Source organism: Carassius gibelio, chromosome B8 (assembly GCF_023724105.1).
Source record: "Carassius gibelio isolate Cgi1373 ecotype wild population from Czech Republic chromosome B8, carGib1.2-hapl.c, whole genome shotgun sequence".
In the NCBI taxonomy this organism is placed as follows: Eukaryota; Metazoa; Chordata; class Actinopteri; order Cypriniformes; family Cyprinidae; genus Carassius; species Carassius gibelio.
In genome coordinates, this window is record NC_068403.1 from 8,847,735 (window position 1) to 8,866,803 (window position 19,069).

Below are 19,069 nucleotides of genomic sequence, written 5' to 3' on the forward strand. Positions count from 1 at the left end.
CCTCTCTGCAGACGAAGAGAAGTCGCCGTACCTACCGGTCATATTTCTGCCCTCTCCATCCACGCTGGCTTGATAGGCCCCCCGCTTTCTTTTATCTTATTACGGCCTCAAGAAAACAATATTCCGCTGTACTATTGCAGTTGCCCCTCTTTCTGTCTTTTTCCATTTCCCGCTCTCTCTATTTCTTCTCACTCCATCCTCTCTTTATTACGGTCCTCCATATCAGCTAGATGATTCCTCTGCTGCTGATATGGGAGTCTCAATATGCAATAAAGCAGCGGGATCGCCTACCGAAGGGTCCATTGGTCTCGATAAAAGGGCGGCTCGATAAAACGGGGGTCGCATCAAACTCTTTATCTTCAATCTAATGTAAAATAACCGCCCTGCAGTCAAGCTCCGGTCACGACTTCTCCGTGGCTCAATCCAGAGTCAGATTCGTTAAGTGTGAGCGTGCACATTGTTAGGTGCGAATGGAAAAGACAGGTTCCATTTGACACCGGCAGAGAGAACGCTGGCCCCTGGTGCTCTGAGAGACCCTGCACCAAAGGTCACACCCCGACGATGAAATGTTATTAGGCTTATGGCAGAGGATGTTTACATCAAATGGAACAGTTGTAGGGAGGCATTTCACAGTGGTTAAACACAGCTGTATCGACATATGTGAAACGTTTTTTGTATTTTACACTTCTTGAAATGTTATTTTATTTTTGGCCTTTTGCCACTCTTATTGGCAGTGATAGCACAGAGAGCGCAGGAAATGTTGGGGTGAATGATATTGTAAAATGACGAGAGACAGACTCGACAGCATAGCCTCGCAAGGGAAACATTTCTGTAGCAGCATTTATTATTATCCACAACAACATTGGACTGGAAACATTTAAAACTCGGTTTAGAGGATTACATAAGGCCTTGGATGTCTTTAGACATTATCACGTGTTTGAATGACACCATTACATCTTTCTGTGAAGTTAATTGTGGCAATACGTTAATGCATGAATTATATAAATGTTTTATTGGCAACATAATGCAACAAGTAATTGCAGGGTTTTTCTTGTATGAGTCAAGAATTAAAGCATGAATATCAGTGTTATAAAATTAAGTAAAACCTGCTCAACTTTTCTGATACTGGTTTACCCATCATGCACTAAACATGAATAATTGATAAGGTTGATTTATTCCCACCAGCTTTATTTACAGTTTTATCATTGCTTTTATTGTTAGGTTTAGAAATTGTGTTACATCTGGAGTTTATTTTGCTGTGCAGTATTGAATAAAGTCAAATTATGGACTATGTACAAATTTTAAAAGTTTTACCGGTCAGGCTAAAGTTACTTATTTTCTTTGTTAAATTTACTGAAATTAGGTAAGTGGATTTTACTTAATTCTATATGTGAAAATAAATGTTACATTTACTTAATTTTTTTTAAAGAATGTTAAGTTCAAAAGTCGATCTCGATAATCGATTTTACTATAAAATAGCAGTAAAATCTTTATTGTTACAGAGATTTTATCAAGCAAATCCAAAAAAATTTTTTTTATGTATTATTTTACTACTGCTAATGTTGCTGCTTCAAATAATACAAAATTACATATTTGTTTGTTGCATGAAATGCATGAATTACATGAACTTGTTTGATTGTCAACATAATGCAACAAGCAAATGCAGGTTTTTTTCAAATTTAAAATGAAATAAAAAAATGTAACAACATTTAATGTTTAACAATAATAATAATAATGTTTAATATAGATAATAAATAAGAAAGGAATAAGAAACAACAAGCCTACAGTATGTGGATAATAATACAGTACTAGTATTACTAATAAATTATTACTATTTATTTATTTTAACACGATGCAACATTTGAGTGGAGCTTTTGCAATATGCAATATGTAACCATATTTAGGAACAATAATAATAATAATAATAATAATAATAATCACCCATTTTGATATTTCATATAAGAAACCAATCAGTCCAAAACAGATGGAAAAACAATGTGTTGATGCACCTGTACTAACAGCTAGACTACAGCTCAAACTAATTATGTGGACAGTAAAACATACAGTAACGTTTTGCAAACAAGAAAAAAAGTTCCCTTCACTTCCTTTCCCTATAACTGTAATTCTAGTATTCCAGAACTCCAGAGGAGAAATCAGATGTGGACTCTTAACGAGCATGTCACCGACAAAGAGATATAAAATTTCACAAAAATGACAAAAACAAATTCACTCTCAGTTGTGAGATGGGATTTACACTCACTGCCTGTGCGTCCTCAGTGACAAATAGAGAAAGACTGGTCAGCTATTGAGAGGACAATACCTGGCAGCTGCTGGAGAGCTCTTCAAATTACTAAACCTTTTGGACTAGCATTCACAAAAGATTTGACAAGTAAACAGCAGCACAAATGAGAGAGAGAGAGAGAGAGAGAGAGAGAGAGAGAGAGAGACAGCGATGAAAGATTCGCCATGTGATGGAGGAGGACTCCATTTCTGCTTTGCAGTCCATAAACAACCAGATTTCATGCGATTATCCATCACTGTTTCACAGCTCACAGATTCTGCCTCGTCTCCTTCTCATCCTCCTCCATTCCTCCTCCCTCTTCTCTTTCCTCCTGTCTCTTCCTTCTCCGCCCTCCCTCCATCTCTCCGGTCCGACTTTGACCTTCTCTCTTCACGCAAGGCAGAACTGCTATTGATTAAATCTTGGCACGGGGTGTACAAACACGGAGATAAACCTGTGCGTAAAGTGAGAGATAGAGAGAAAGCGTGCGAAGGCCAGAGACGCGTCCGTCCAAGGAGCTTTCCATCTTTTATTCCAGCTAACAGGCTCCCGAACAAGATCTCCCACTGTTCATCTGTCTGCAGGGGCTCCAGTGACCATTAGAACAACTAAAAATGACCTTCCTCCCCTCTCAAATGTTTGTCTGTAGATTCCATGCTCCTTTCCTCTCCTCCTCCTCCCTTGTTCTGTCCTTCTCACAGCCAGCAATCCCTTTCCCCATTTTTCAGACTAAAAGGGCCTACAGAGCCGTTTCGTTCACACAGAGAGCAATGAATGTGTATGAATGTGACGGCCACATGTTCCACTGACTGAGACCCAATTATTTTAGAAGGTTCTAAAGTTATCCTTGGTTTCAGTGTGAATTATGAAAATACGTAGAAAGGATTTAAATAGCGGTGCACCAATGTAACATTTTTGACCAATACAATAAGCTTAAAAATATTGTCTATAATTTATAGACATTAAATAGCAGATTGTTTGTGTGTTGTTATTGTATTCGATCATTTTTTTATTATTATTTTATTTTTTTACATTGAAATACATTGTATTACATTGTACAATGTTTATTTGTAAAATAAATTTAATACATACATTTCTTTTTTTTTTTTACTTTTTTGCTGCTCAATTGAATTTAGGCATCACAACATATTAATGTCTATTTTTTTCTCTGCTAAAGAAAAAGGTCTGTATAAATAAAAAAAGTACTTAATATAATAGAGGTGAGACCTCTATTTTATGGAAGACTATTTATAGAGATGGGACCTCTATTACGGGAAAGTGCTCTTCAAGAAATAGTGCATAAATCCCATAATCTGGATTTATGACATTTAAATTAAGTATAGAGATGATAAAAAAAGTTAAAAAAAAAACTAAATAAAAAACTAATATTGGCCAATATGGTATAACAGTTATATATTGTGGTACTTATATATTGTGTATTCCCAAAACGTGTTAAATTGGGTAGCACACTTTTTTTTTTCTTTTTTTGCAGGTGCATATAAATATTTAATACACAAACAAACAAAGAATGGGCTCAGATGAATACCTGTTTGGTAATAACACCTTTGATTGTAACTCTCCAACATCAAATGCATCCTTTAACAAATTTCAAACTTAAAAGTAGCTTTCTGATAGGACAGAAGAAGCAATTCATCTGCGTCAACTAAACGTCTGTTTTACGGATTTATTAAGAGAATTTCATTTTGCCTCAAGGTTGTTCTTGTACTTTTGGCTCTTACTGATGAAACATGAGAAATCTAGCAGTTCCCAGCATGCAGCTCAAGGGTGCAACTCTGAGATGGCCATTAAAGAGTCAGTAATCACACACACACATTTCCGTCCACCTTCCATTTGAGGAACTGTTATTAAACTCACTCTTATAGGCGCTAGCCACTGGTGTGAGAGGATAAAAAAAAAAGGACTTGAGGTAAAAGTGCTTACCCCGCACCCTCTGACTACATCCATAAACCTGTACTCCATCAAACCAGAGACGGGACCCCATTTGCCTGCTTAACGTTCATCCTTCACAGGCAGCCGGTCAACTCCACTCACATTTTAAAATGCTCAGTCAATTCCAGAACTAGATGATCGGAGGGGGATTTCTTCAGCCCTGGCTGTGAGACTCAGGATTTTACAGTACGTCAGAAGACTTCAGGATGTGGAGAGAGGGGTTAAGGACAGCCAGAATAGTGCTAACACCAGTTGACTGGAGTTTTGCACAGTGCCTCAGAAGACTGCCGTCCCTACTGGGAGATGCATCGGCTTTAGAAGAACAGGAAATCTCAGAGAACGAGATGAAGGAAAACAGCAAAGTAGCCGTCAGCAGCTAAGAGTCATCACTGTGGAAACAACGTCTCACATCACAGAGAGGTGTGAGGCAGTGTAACCCATACAAAACATACAAAGAAAGTGAATATTTACTTTGGGAATGTGAGTATAGACAAGATATTTTTTCAATTGGTCATTCTGCAAAACATTTAGGACCCCTATGTGTCTAAAATTGGACTGTCTTTGAAAATGAGTTTCCAATGCCAAAATTTGCTTAATTAAAATGTACATAATATGTTGACAAAAACCCAATTACTAAATTTGCTAAATAAAAAATTTAATAATAATTAATTAATTTTTTGTATACACGCTATGTCAATTATGTATACACGCTATAGAATAAACAAGAAAAGTTTTTTTTTGTTTTGTTTTTTCACTGCAGCAAGGGAGCAAAAAAAAACTTTTACATTGTTACAAAAAAAGACTGAATTAAGTAAGAAAATTCAGCTTCACGAGTAAATTACATTTATATTATTTTACATTTCATAACATTACTGTTTTTACTGTATTTTTGAAATGCAGCCATAAATGCAGCCAGACTTGTCATAGACTTATTTTAAAAGCATTTTTAAAAATATTTCTCACCCCAAACCATTGAGCAATACTGTCTACCTATAAAAAATGACAATCAATCTACAAATCAGAATTTTCAAAAAAAAAAAAAAAAAAACAGTTTTATCATAACAGCATCATTATCCTTTCAAGAAACAACTCCATAAGGACATGTTAAAGCTTCTTCTTTTTATGACTTTACTGTTATTTTTGTTCAAATTAAATACTACTGCTAGACATAGCAAACCAGTTTATATGCATATTCTGTTAACAGAATGTTTAAAATGTAATTAAAATCATCTTATCAAAGTGAATATGACACAGTGTAGAATGACACCACTGATCTCATCGATGTTCTCTTCATTTAGAGACATGAAAGCTGCAGTGATCTGACCGTATTGGATAAAACACTTCAGCTAAACAACCAGTAACAGCAGTCACTCTGCACCAACCTGACTCAAGGCTCTTCCCTATGGAAACTTTATGTGCCATAAAACAGACACAGAATAGTTCTGAAAGTCTGGTGGTCATAAAAGACTCAAGACCTGTTTTAAATGTTCATCCCTTACAGCAATGGACATGAAGAATAAAAACCGTTCAACCTGACCGCAGAACAAATTAAAAGCAAGTTTTTGAAGGATCTACTCTCTAGACATGACAAATGAATCAAGTACAAACTTGTGACCTACCTAAAGCGTTTATACGTTTATAGCATGCACCATTAGAAATGGGTCTGCTATGATTAACATCATTCTCTCTAAATGTTGGTGCTTATAGACCAGTTTGGAGTAGACATCACAGTTACATCACTTGCAGCTGATCGTGCATGGTGGTGGCAGAAAAACTGGTAACAAGTGGAAGGAAAAAGGTCAAATTCATGGAAGAAAAGAAAAAATTATATTTGTGTGCCTTTTGATGTCAGATTCGAAATGCAAATAATTTTATAGAAGACATCATTTGAAGCTAAACACAGATGTTTAAATGGACATACTATGGATAAAAACTGCTATGATAAATCAACTTTTAAATCATAAATTTGATTTGAACAATAGGTCTTCACAGTATTCTTACAGTTCATAGGGGATATATTGTATTAGCCTTACTGTGCGTTCACACCAGACGCAACTTGTGCAAATAAATTGCGGTATTTACACATACAGTAGTTTGACACTTGAACATTTTCAGTTTATTCGCTTCATTCGTGCGTGAAACTCACTTCACAACAGACTCTAATTTGCTTCATGGGAGGAGCTACTGATTGATTGTGTTCTGTCTCGATTCGGCTAGTCCTTCTGACATTTACTGCTGGTTCTGATGTCTCTTTAGTGGTTAAACATAAAATACAATTCGTTTTGGGTAAATCTAACAGGTAATCTTTAGTAGTCTTTATTCAATTAATCTATGAATATGTTAAAATGAAAATAAAGAGGCAATACTATTTGATATAATATTTTTTTTCATTGTAATGCAGGCTATATAGGTCTACACATTTCCCTGAACTACATTTCTGCGGCTATTAATATGTTTAAATGAAAACTAAAGGAGGCAGTGGTGTTTTTTATTCAAGTTTAGATTGTTATAGTTTTCAAATGATAAATGGAGCCACTGTTTCTATAAAAGTACAGCTCCGGGTATCTACATACAGCGACAATGATTTTGACATCCATTGTTGTTTTGGATTTCTGCCTCCGCTCGCTATGTCATAATCACGTCATTACTAGAGCAAGCTCCTGATTGGTTAACTGTCAGCAAAGTTCAGATTTTTCCATTTGCGTGAATCACGCATTACGTGCTTCAAAACACCCGAAACGCTATATTCACGCTGCATCATTCGTGGCGCATGATGTCTATTTGCGTCTTTGCATTGACTTATCATGTAAATCACTTGCGCTTAACGATTAATTTGCATCTGGTGTGAACACACCATTACAGTTACAGCATTAAATATTATTTCAATCAATCAGTATTACATTTTAAATAATATTTAAATATTTTATATAAAAATTCTTGCAAATGCAAGTTTATATCTCCTAGTTTGGACTTTATAACTCGATTTAACTCAACAATAGTGAGTTTGTTAATTCTGAGGGGGAAAAAGCCAGAGTTGTTTTCCTTACAAGAGTTGTGAGATATAATCTCATAATTGTGAGAATAAAATCTGAATTTTGAAATATAAAATCAAGTTTACATTTGTTTATTCTTTTATTCCATGCCATACACCCCCCCCCCCCACCCCCCACCCGTCATCACTGTTTGCATACATACAGTATATATGAAATAAGTAAATAAATGACTTGTTTATTGTCTGGACGGTATTCAGAACATTTGACCTTTTGCATTATAGAAGCTCAAAATGTACACAGATGAAAAACAATTACACAAATGAGGGAACATTTACCTTACAATTGCTCTCCATCTGTGAATCATTCAAATAACAGCCTCATTTTCTGGGTGCTACAGGACTTTCATTTTCTCCTTCTCTTTCTACAAAATTCAATTTTGAGCAACAACATTTCAAACTAAAATCAACAAAAAACATCGGAACATACTAAATTGCAATATAGCTTTTCAATCTCAGTACAGCACAATGAGGAAATCACAATAAAAACAAATCAATGTTTTTAGAAGCTTGACTATATGAATGTAAATCTGAATATATACAGTTGTAAATGGCAATAGGGAGAGACAGCGAGAGACGTGAAGTGAAGCAGAGAGCGCCGGTCAGGCCCTCAGGCTGGATTCTGTCTGTCTGCTTGTCTTTGAATCTCTGCTTTTTGTTGCAGTAAGTGCTCTTGCTAGCCTGTCAGATCCACAACTGTTGCTCTGTCTCCACATCTGGAGAGGAACAGGAACTCAGAATTCAACACAAGGCACCTGTCTGAGGCAGCAGGGCTCGAGTCATGTGACAGGCCTATATTGAGATTGAAGGGCTCTGGGCCAAAGGAAAATGACTGAAGGTTGCATGAGAGAAGAGGATGAAACCGGGGAGCGGTGTCTAAACAGGCAGGTCATCTGAGTCATGATAACTGAGCATCAACAAAGACTCCGAGGCCTTCTGCTTTTAAGCAAAATAAACATTTATACATGCTGAAATATTAATTCTGACACACATTTTAATCTACAAAGACCATGCCGCTTGTGCTATATGTTTCATTGCAAGTCTAAATAATTCACATCCCTAAATGCAGATCTGAGTTTGATCTCTTTTAAATATTCAGATGACTCGAGCGTTTCACACTAGGATATGGATAATGGATCTGGATGCGCAGCCTTCAAAACAACTTCACTCTCCATTTGCTGACGCGAACTCGACGTTGGAAATGGGCAGCGGACGAACAGACGAGCTGACGAAAGAAGGAGCTTCTACGAATAATCATCCATCACAGCGACTGTCAAAACCCGCTATGCTTCTCTGTCTTTATAACGCTGTTAGAGGACTTTGATGACTAAAGATATGATAAACAGGTGTGACGACTGCCGTTGAACATGACAGCTGTTGCGAGTCTGCATTTTAAAGTCGTGAAAAGTCGTATTTGGGGCGTTTGGACAGTGATTGTTTGTATTGGTTGATTCATCTTCATAGACCTCTGGATAAGATCTGATTGGTTGTTGTATTACAAATGCCAATGTAAAAATTTGTTCTCATATATACGTCACCAGCAAGCAGACTTCTAAAAAGAAACGAGTTGGACCCTGAGAGGCAAAGCATTAACAGAGCAAAAGAGGTAATTGAGATGTACTAGAGGACTCTTTTTGTGGAACGCTCTTCGCATTTACTTGCCTCATTGAAAGTGAAAGATATGAGAGAAGTAATCCCAGTATTACACTGAATCCAGGCTTGTTCTCTTGTGCTTTACCTATAGCATGTGTGTGTGTGTGTGTGTCAGTGCACACTAACTTCATCCTCACATTGGCTCTGTTTAAGTACATCACGTCTGTGTGTTACACCAGAGAGTGTTTTACTACTGCAGTCCAAGCTGTTGTACCCTCATCCCTGCTCTCTTTTTCTTCATTCCCTCCCTCTCTCCTCCATCTCTGCAGGTCATTAAGAGTGTTGTACTGCCACATACCCAAGAACAGAGGACATAAAAAGACAAATAAGGCCATAAAAAGTCCCTATGCCTGCGCATACAAATACATTCACTCTCACTCTCTCTTGTTCGATCACAATTTCCCTCCTTCACTTTTTCTCCCTCACTCAGTATCTATTCTTTCATTCTTGCTTTATTTCTGACATTATATCTTCTATATGAATTATAATAAAGGCTGATTATACATACTAATGAAATGGCAAGGAAGGCACAGTGGCCCAAAAGGTATTGAGATGAGGTGTTTTACCAAAACTCAGAACCTCCACCTGTTATTTAAGTATTATTTATATTATAGTACTACACAATATTTTGAATTAGTTTATTTTTTTAATTTTCACTTTTAGTAATTTTATGTAATTTTGTCTTTTTTTTTATTTCTGTTAAGCTTTACATTTTTATTTCAGTTTTATTTTTCAATAATTTTAATACTAAACTTATTTTATTTTGTTTAACTGCCAAGACAACATTTCTCATTTTCATTTAGGTTTTTTGAAAGTTTTTCATCTAGTATTTCGATTTCATTTTATATCAGCTTTGTTTCAATTAACAACAATTCTTTTTTAAAAGTTTTAATTTTAGTTAATAATGGCAACACTGACCCTTACTCAAAATTAACCAATTCAGAGGCCTCCAATATCTATAAAAATATAATTTTTCTGTAATACTTCAATAAAAAACAACAGTGCCACCAGTTGCTTACATCATGTAGCAGCAGCAGTACCAAGTATGTTTTGTATCTTGTTTTAGGACCACGAGAAACTGAAGAACTGGAGTAATGGCTGCAGCTTTATATAAATATATTCAAATAGAAATCAGTTATTTATATTATATAACACATAACCCTTGGTTTGATATCTTGTTATCTAAAGCAAAATCATTCATACATGTTTAAGTTTTGAATTTTGAAGAGACAGAAATATGGTTACAGAACTGATCTGGGTTTATGCGGTGAATGAATTGAAATGGGTATTAAAGAAATACAATAAAATAACAGCACCATATTCACCCTCAAGTCTGTATTTCTGTTCTTGCATGGCTTTAACATAGTTTTGCCATTTATTTTCCCCCTGATATATCTGCCCTTTCAAATCCCCATTTCAAGTGAAACTGATTTCTTTTTTTTTCCATTGACAGCATATTTCTTATCAATAAATGTCCTTTCATCAGTGGCTTCCCGTGCCTGGCTCTCCTTGACGAACGTGAAAGTGATGAAGGCCCTAAAAGAGGGCTTTAATCTCTCGAGCATTCCTAATGAGTTTTCCTCTACAATTATTTGATAAGAGCGAGACGGGACTGTAGGCGATGTGAATGATCCAGTACCTGTGCAGATCATGCACACACACAGTCACGCATCCTCAAAGAAACTTACATGTGTCCGTCCCCTTAAAGAAAATGAGTGTGCAGTGCACGGCAGACACAGGAAGATGCTAACATAACACACACTGACAGAAACATTGGAAACGCTACAAAGACGCGCAGTAACACGGTGTGCAAACATGCAGTGACTAACCACACTGAGGCCCAGCTGCTCTCGCTGCAGGTAATCGAGATTTCTGCGCTCCAGGCTGGCCAGGTAATGCTGCAGACGTGAGTAGGTGTACGGGTAGCAGTACGCAAACTGATAAACATCATCCTCGCGGTCGAAGCAGAAGGCAAAAGACATCACGTAGTTCCTCCGATGGTCCGGGCAGCGATAGTAATACACATTCTTGGCTGGCAGTCTTTGCCTGTGACAAAGAAAGAAAGACAAGATGACAATGAATGTACAGTGGACATTCATGGTTGATGAGAGGATGTTCTGAAGATATAAAAAGTCTGTGTTCATAATATTTAGAAATTACAATGTGAAAACATTCTCTGTAATGATACTTTTCAGCTGATCTAACTAAGGCTGCATAGAGGTGGAAAATATTATTTTTAATCACCCATACATCATGATCACAACTCGATCAAGTCTTGACTGATCACATAAACCCCCAATCTACATGATTTACTGCTTGATGTTCTTGTCACTGGGAAATATCTTATATTACTGAAGTTTAACGCATTTTAAACAGCTTTTCATGTTATCAATTGTAGTTAATAAGATTATTTGGGTGTGACAGAAAATTGCTGTCTGACAAGAGTATTTACTTACAACATAATAAAAAATAATAAAAAGATAAAAAGATGTGGCAAGAAGAGAGGATGAGATTTCATGATATGAAAATAAAATAAAAAAAGAAGAGAAAGTGTGAAAAGAGAAGACTAGATGAAGTGATTAAGTGAAGAAGCGTATAAATAAAACAAATAACAAAAAAAAATTGAAAGAAAAATATTGGGAACGAAAAAAAAGATTTGATCAAATGACTCGAGAAGTGAATAAAACAACATCAAATAAGAGAAAAGGTGAGAACAGAAGATTTGTTCAATTGAGATAAAGTGACAAAAAGAGTATAAATAAAATAAAAGATTTATAATAAGTAATAAAAGTAAATGAATAATAAAATAGAAATAAAGATTAAATTAAATAAATAACAGAGATAGGTGAGAAGAGAACATTATATGAAATGAAGTGAAGAAAATTGTGTATATAAATAAATAAATATAAATGAAATAAAAATAAAGTCTGGAAACTTGTAGGCCGATCAATCCTCTTCATCCCCCGCAGTCATTCACAGTACTGTTGTTCAGTCAGCTCCCTCTCTCTCTCTCTCTCTCTCTCTCTCTCTCTCCCTTTAAAAACCCATCTAGATGAAGGCAAACACTACCAGCAAACTGTAAACAATCAAAATTTCTGCAGTGCACAATGAGCAGCCTGAACAATGAAAGCAATGTTATTTGCATATAAAATGATATACTGTGCTGTTAATCAGTTTTATGTGGCGCTGCTGAAAGTAAATCTGCACATCTGCAGAGAAAATGAGAGAGAGAGAGTGAGCAAATAGCAGTGAAGGACAGGCAAAGAACATACGATGGAAAGCATTGGAGGGAATAACAGGGGGAGGGAGATAGTGAGAAGATGAGAAAGAGAGGAAAGATCAGAGCTGGGCTGGGCTGACTGTGGGACAGGGAGAGAGAGAGAGAGAGAGAGATCAGATGGAGATGCTATCTATGTGAACAGCACAGAAGCTTCCACACGGCCATACTGATAAGAGAGAGGAAACAGCTCTTTAAAATCAGCCTCCAGTCCTTCCATCTCATTCTTTTCTACTAAACGACTCACATACACACTGTACACTGATGGAACTGGGTTAGTGTCTTTGTTTGAACGCTTGAAAAGTTCTAAACACACACCTGTTCCCTTATCTTCAGTGACCCATATGCAGAAATGCAAACAAACACACAGACATAAACAGTGGGATTCAAAAGTCTCAGACTATGTTGAAAATATGAGATTCTTAATCATATTTAAAGCTGAAAATATACTTTTTAGGATTTCTAACATTTGAAAAATAAGATTTTTTTTTTTTTAATTCTGCACTCATCTATGTTGCTATTTTAAAATTAAAATAAACAAATGAACAAAATCAATCTAAAAATACTAAAACACCCTGAAATTCATTAATTTATCAATTGAAATAAAAATAATACAATAAAATAAATAAATAAATAAATCAAATAAAATAAAATACAAAACATGCAAAAGCCATAGACTATATTGAAAATATGATATTCAAAATCCTGGTAATAGAAGTTTAAGGGTTTTAACTGTTTAATATAAGAAAAGTTATGATGTAAAATTTAATATTTCTCATTCTGCACTTTTCTTTGTAACTATTTTAATATATATATATATAAATATATATATATATATATATATATATATATATATATATATATATATATATATATATATATATATATTTATATATATATATATACATATAAACATTCTGAAATACATTCATTCATAAGCTAAGCATATGATTTTATGATTTGCAAAGAAAAAAAAAGCAAATATGAGATTCAAAATTATATTTAAATCTGGTAATATAAGTTTTAGGATTTCAAACATTTTAATATATAAAAAGATTCTGATAAAATCAATAAGAAATATTTCTAATCCTGCATTAATTAATCTGCATCAATATTTTAATATTAATGACATTGATCACCATCAATCTAAAACTACAAAACTTATTAATTTCATTCATTTAAATAAAACAAAATAACTTTGCATTATATTAGAAACATGCAAAATTGAACTAAATGTTAGAGGTACAGTATATGTCCATTTTTCAGAAGTGAGCTAGCTACATAAGTGTTGTTTTACAGAATCATCAGGCCTGTTCCAAATACTGTCAAAGCAGGCAGTTTACAGCAAGCAACATACAACATATGCATTGCTTAGCTTGTTTCCTCTATTAGCAAGCCCCTCGAGTGCAGCATTGTGATTGGCCGTTTAAAAGAGCATGCCCCACCCTGATGTTCATTAGGAACCCCACGAGAAATAAAGCTTCCGTATATAAAACTATGCAGATATGAAACAGCCATACACAGTGCAAGCCAACATAACAGAGCATCACCCACACACACACTGCAGAATGCACACACGCTCATTCCCAGACTCCTCTACTACCTGAACAAAGTGAACCGCTGAGCCGAAATAAAAGTGAATGAGCTTTTCTCTGTGGAGGAAAAAACAGCAAATGAACGATCAAGCTGAGAAATCCTCTAGGGGACTAGTATCTCTACGGGTCTCAAAAGAGTGTTAACACACAGGACAGGCGCCTGCGTGGTCCAAACTCTATTCTAGTCTATCAAGTCAGTTTCCTCAAAAATATTTAACATTGATAATAATTAGAAATGCTTCTTGAACACCAAAGGTAAAATGGTCCCTAAAACAGCTAAATCTTTAACATCCATATTATCTCATTTCAAATATATTTAATTTATATATAGATGCACATATATTTGTGCATAGAGAGTATGTATATGTGTATACTGTATGAGTCTCATGCTCAGGGTCAGCTGTGCTCGCTGCAGTATTTGGCCTGCTTTTGAGTGGGGTTAGCTTCAGGACCCCGGGCTGTTTGCCGTGCACCCCGACTACCCTGCCAAGCAGACATTAGCCCTCACAAACACACACACACATACGCGCACGCGCTCACACACCTTTCCCCACGCAGGGTTAATGAAACAGCGTGACACCTCACTTTATTTTTTTATTTATCTGTTTGGGCATTATCCCGGTTCCTCTCCAGCGTTTGACCTTGTTGGCTACTGAGCGAGTCGTGGCTATTGATTTTAATTACCCAGCGGGAATTTACTGCTCGCCTTTCCTGCGCCGCTGCGACGCTATTGGCCAGAGAAAATAGCTTTGTGTGTTGCTCCTCTATGTGATAGAGAGAGAGAAAGCCTGGTGAATCTCGAACCTGCTGGGCGTTTTTCTATCTTCTCTGCAGTGTATGTTCTCCCCTCTATCATTCTCTCTCTCCCTCTCTCGTTGTGGCTGTTGGTAATTTGTTTTATCTAAATGATAGTGCCCCATGCCTTCCTGTGCTGGTGGATGTGGTACAATGCCCCCCGTTCCAAAACACATTTATCTCGCTGTGTGTCTGAGGGGAAAAGAAAAAAAAAAAACAGGCTGGCGGACAATAACCTACACACACACGGCTTAACAATTGAGCTGCCCACCAAACGCCTCAGCCTTTTATACACACTCCCCACCCTGAGGAACACACACACAGCGAGCTGTTGCTTTCCGGCTCTCTTTCCATATAGAGAAAAGGTCAGTGCCTGAAGCTCAAGGTCATGGACTTTAAAAATGAAAGAGTTTTCATAACTTGCGAAAGAATCCCAAAGTTTCTTCTACTCGAGCAGACAGGGCTATCGCCGACTAGCGCTTGTATCTGGGTTTTTTATTTTATTTGTGTGTGCGTGTGCTGTTAGCTAAATAGGCCGGCCCATACCGAGGTGTCATTCCCCATCGCGACGCTTTTCAACTCTGTTAGCAGGAACACGACGGGGCCTTTGATGACGCCGCGGCTGTCGGCTTTCCTCTGAAGGGAACTAGACGAGGGGGAAAATTGCTAGCTTTTATACGGAGCGGGACATCTTGTCTATATTCTCAAATCAATCAAGCGTAGAGGTCATCGCAGTGGCTCCTGTCTCTCTGACTCTCTCCGTCTCTCTCACTCGGCATTTGTCGCCCTCCCCTATTCTTCTAAGAGCACTGGCTGTCATCTGCTTAATGGTGTGAAGGTTAAATGGTTTCAAATATGAGCATGAAGCTGTCAAGTGCCACGATTCTTCTCTCATCCTCCTGACAAAAACAGTTGGAGAAAAAAAGGGGCTCTATTACACGTACGGATATTACATTTCATCGCGACAATGATACTCTCAGATCTGTGCAGGCTCTTTTGACTTTGGACGTAGGCCCGTATTGTGTAATTATTGCTCAAACAAGCGATCCCTCTTCTAATGCATTTATTGTTTTACATTTGATAGCGTTTCTTTTCTCTGGATTTTTCCGCCGTAATGTGAGAGGTAGAGGGAGTGGAGTGGCCCTCCTGTGATTGATCTATCATTTGGGACATGAATCAGATGGGAGAATAGCACTGGATGGCACAGTTACTAAGCAACCTCACTTGCTTTGTGGTCGAGCTGTCCATGTGCGATGGTATGTTTGAAATAAGGGGTTTTTGGCGTGCGAATTCACTGTGTAATTCTCTAAATGGTGAAGAGAGTTGAATGCATGTGGAGGATCAGAGATAGCAGAATGAATCAATGAGATGGGACCCAAATTAGCCAATTTAGGGAGAAGGGTGGACATTGTATTTTGTGTTGGTTAATCATAGAAGATACAAGTCAAGATGGAGGTTGCCAGGTCTCCAAGATATTCTGGACTAGATATGACTTGACTCTATGGATTTTTTACCCATTTTATCATCTGCCCAGAGTTGATAAAATGTTATTTTATTAAAGTATTTTAGAACTGAAAGAAATTGGATTCCATTAACTTTTCTTTAGTTTTTCTCCACGTAATGGAATCCTTTTAAATGATTATTTTTTTTACTTATATCTTGATGTAAAAATTTAAAATATACAATAAGATGGAAATTATACAGTTATAATCTAAATTATCAAAAGCACTTTTGCTAAAAACAACAACAAAAACAAGCAAACAAGAAAACCAGTGGAATTTGATGCAAAACATTACTGATTGGTTTGTAGTTTTCAACACTGTTTTATTGATGCTGAAGAAAATGATGTTGTCTAATATTGCCTACAATAATGTTATTTGATTTAATATTTAGGTGTCATAAAAAAAAAAATAGTGATCCAAACATCACTGACAAACTAGATCTGCTAATCTACAAGTTGACTGAAGTACATTTTACAAGAAAAGCTATTTCAGACTTTCTACTCTATTTTGGCCATTTCGTAATAATTATTTCAAAGTTTCATCTACTAGATATTTTACATTAGTTTCATTCTATGAAGGCACGGCACAAAAATGAATTATAAGAGGCTCCTAATATTGATTACAGCACAGCATTTTATTTTACTGATGCTAAGTGAGCCTATGGGGTTTACTGTCTTTAATAAGCAGTGACAGATTAAATCGGAGTCTATCGTGATCTATTACCCTCACTAGATTGAAATGCATAGCTGAATTTGAGCTCAAGTGTTTATGAATTCTGCAGAGTAGCCTGAGCTTGTCTATCGAGTGGTATCATGGTTGAACATGGCAAGTGCGTGCATTAAGCACACTGACACATGCACAGACACAGACACAGACAGACAGACAGACACACACACACACACACACACACACACACACACACACACACACACAAACACACACACACACACACACGCATGTGTTGGAGTCTGAAATGCAGTGCTCTTCACAAGCGCAGGGGGACACATGTAATATTAGCACTAAGAGCCCTGGCCATCATACTGCCTTCACTGCTCGTAAATCATCCACTCATTACAGCTCAGATCATAAACGTACACCCCTGAGAGAGAGAAAGAGACAAACTCTCAGGCTAATATATTACAACCTAGTGCTCTTTACGACTGCTGCCCACAAAAAAAGAGCGTCCGGGCACCTCTGGGGTGATATTGGGTGGATAATACTAGAACATTGGAAAGGCAAACGGCACATTCAGATGCACTACGACACGTTGGCCTGTCTTAAAAACTAAACAGAGACAGGATATGGATATCCCGGGTGTCGGTGTTCAGATTAGCTGTGAGATTAAGCGGCCTGTGTACAGGGGCGCTGGAGAGATTTGGCACTCATTACTATTGAACAAAATACAAAAAGTTACACCAAAGGCTACAGGAGCTATAAAGGCTAAACGGTAAGTGGTTAATCAATACAGCAGCTCTGCATAGGGCACGTTAATGCTGTGCTGGCTGACACAAACACATCCTGACATAAAGGACAGGCCCTTTTATATTACTTCAAGCATAGTACACACTGAAAAACAGGAACTTGCTGCCCTGCCCACTTTTAAACACTCAACTGTTCCACTTACTGTCGTGTTGCCAGCATTATGGTGCACACTTAACAACACTAAACACAGACTATGTCGATTATGAGATCATCTCATCCTTGGGTGTCTGATCTCACACAAACTCATTCACACAGCTTTGCAAGAGTTGATTCTAGACAACATGTCAAGTCAACAAACAACATGGAGAAAGTGTGTGACGTTTTGCACTGAACATACCACTGCATAGTTTTTAAATTATAAAACAATAGAAAGAATTTTCATCACCGAATAAGTGATCTATTTGAGCACTAGAAAAATACAATACAAATAATTTGTGTAATAATAATAAATAAATAAAAACTTCTAAGAAGAATTACCGTATTTTTCGGACTATAAGTCGCACCTGAGTATAAGTCGCATCAGTCCAAAAATACATCATGATGAGGAAAAAAACATATATAAGTCGCACTGTACTATAAGTCGCATTTATTTAGAACCAAGAACCAAGAGAAAACATTACCATCTCCAGCCGCAAGAGGGCGCTCTATGTTTTCAGTGTAGCTGCATAGAGCGCCCTCTCGTGGCTGTAGACGGTAATGTTTTCTCTTGGTTCATGTTAAATTAATTTTGATAAATAAGTCGCACCTGACTATAAGTCGCAGGACCAGCCAAACTATGAAAAAAAGTGTGAATTACAGTCCGGAAAATACGGTAACTATAGGCCTATGCCAATTACAGTATATCCTGAGATTGCTAGAAATACAGCATTTACACTGATAGACACTCAAACAGTCTGTAATCACACGCTGATGGCCTTAATACAGATGGTAATCATACAGATGCGCCATATATTCAATAATCATACTCTTTTTAGAGATATTGTTCATTCGATCCTTACCTTTCAAACTTAACCAGGCTTTAGAGCTATGGATGTGTTTATGACTCGTTATTACGATGAATCTGGCACGTACTGCGTTTGGATTATGCATGTTTTATACAAATTTAGCAAATAACATTTCTCATAAACTTTCCATTGAAAAACAGCGATCTGTCATCGATGCTTGAGGAGTAGACTTTCATAATGAGATCTAGTTTGTATTGAGGAATTTTGTCCCATTTCATTTAGTCTATTTCATAAACATTGACACATGCAAACAAAGAGCGCTTAGTGCTTCAGCGTCCAGGTGCAGGTTAACAGGTTTTAACTAAAATAGTAATAGTATTAGTAATATTAGTAATAGAACTTCAACAAATAAAAATGATCTTATCAGTCTAATTTATCTTAGTAGTCTAAGGTTAAATTATCTGAAAAATATAGATTTTATTAAGTGAAAATTACAAATGTGACCTTTGAGGCAACATTTGTATTATTTAATTAAATCATT

General features: G+C 36.6%; 1 protein-coding gene across 1 annotated transcript in view; it reads right to left on the reverse strand.

Moving 5' to 3' along the window:
- The window catches only part of agbl4 (AGBL carboxypeptidase 4), a 285,604-nt gene that overhangs the window by 95,927 nt on the left and 170,608 nt on the right, over positions 1 to 19,069 (reverse strand). Inside the window, exon 6 of the mRNA XM_052564307.1 lies at positions 10,763 to 10,979. Coding sequence (XP_052420267.1) covers positions 10,763 to 10,979 — 217 coding nt within the window. The remainder of the gene's footprint in view (positions 1 to 10,762; positions 10,980 to 19,069) is intronic.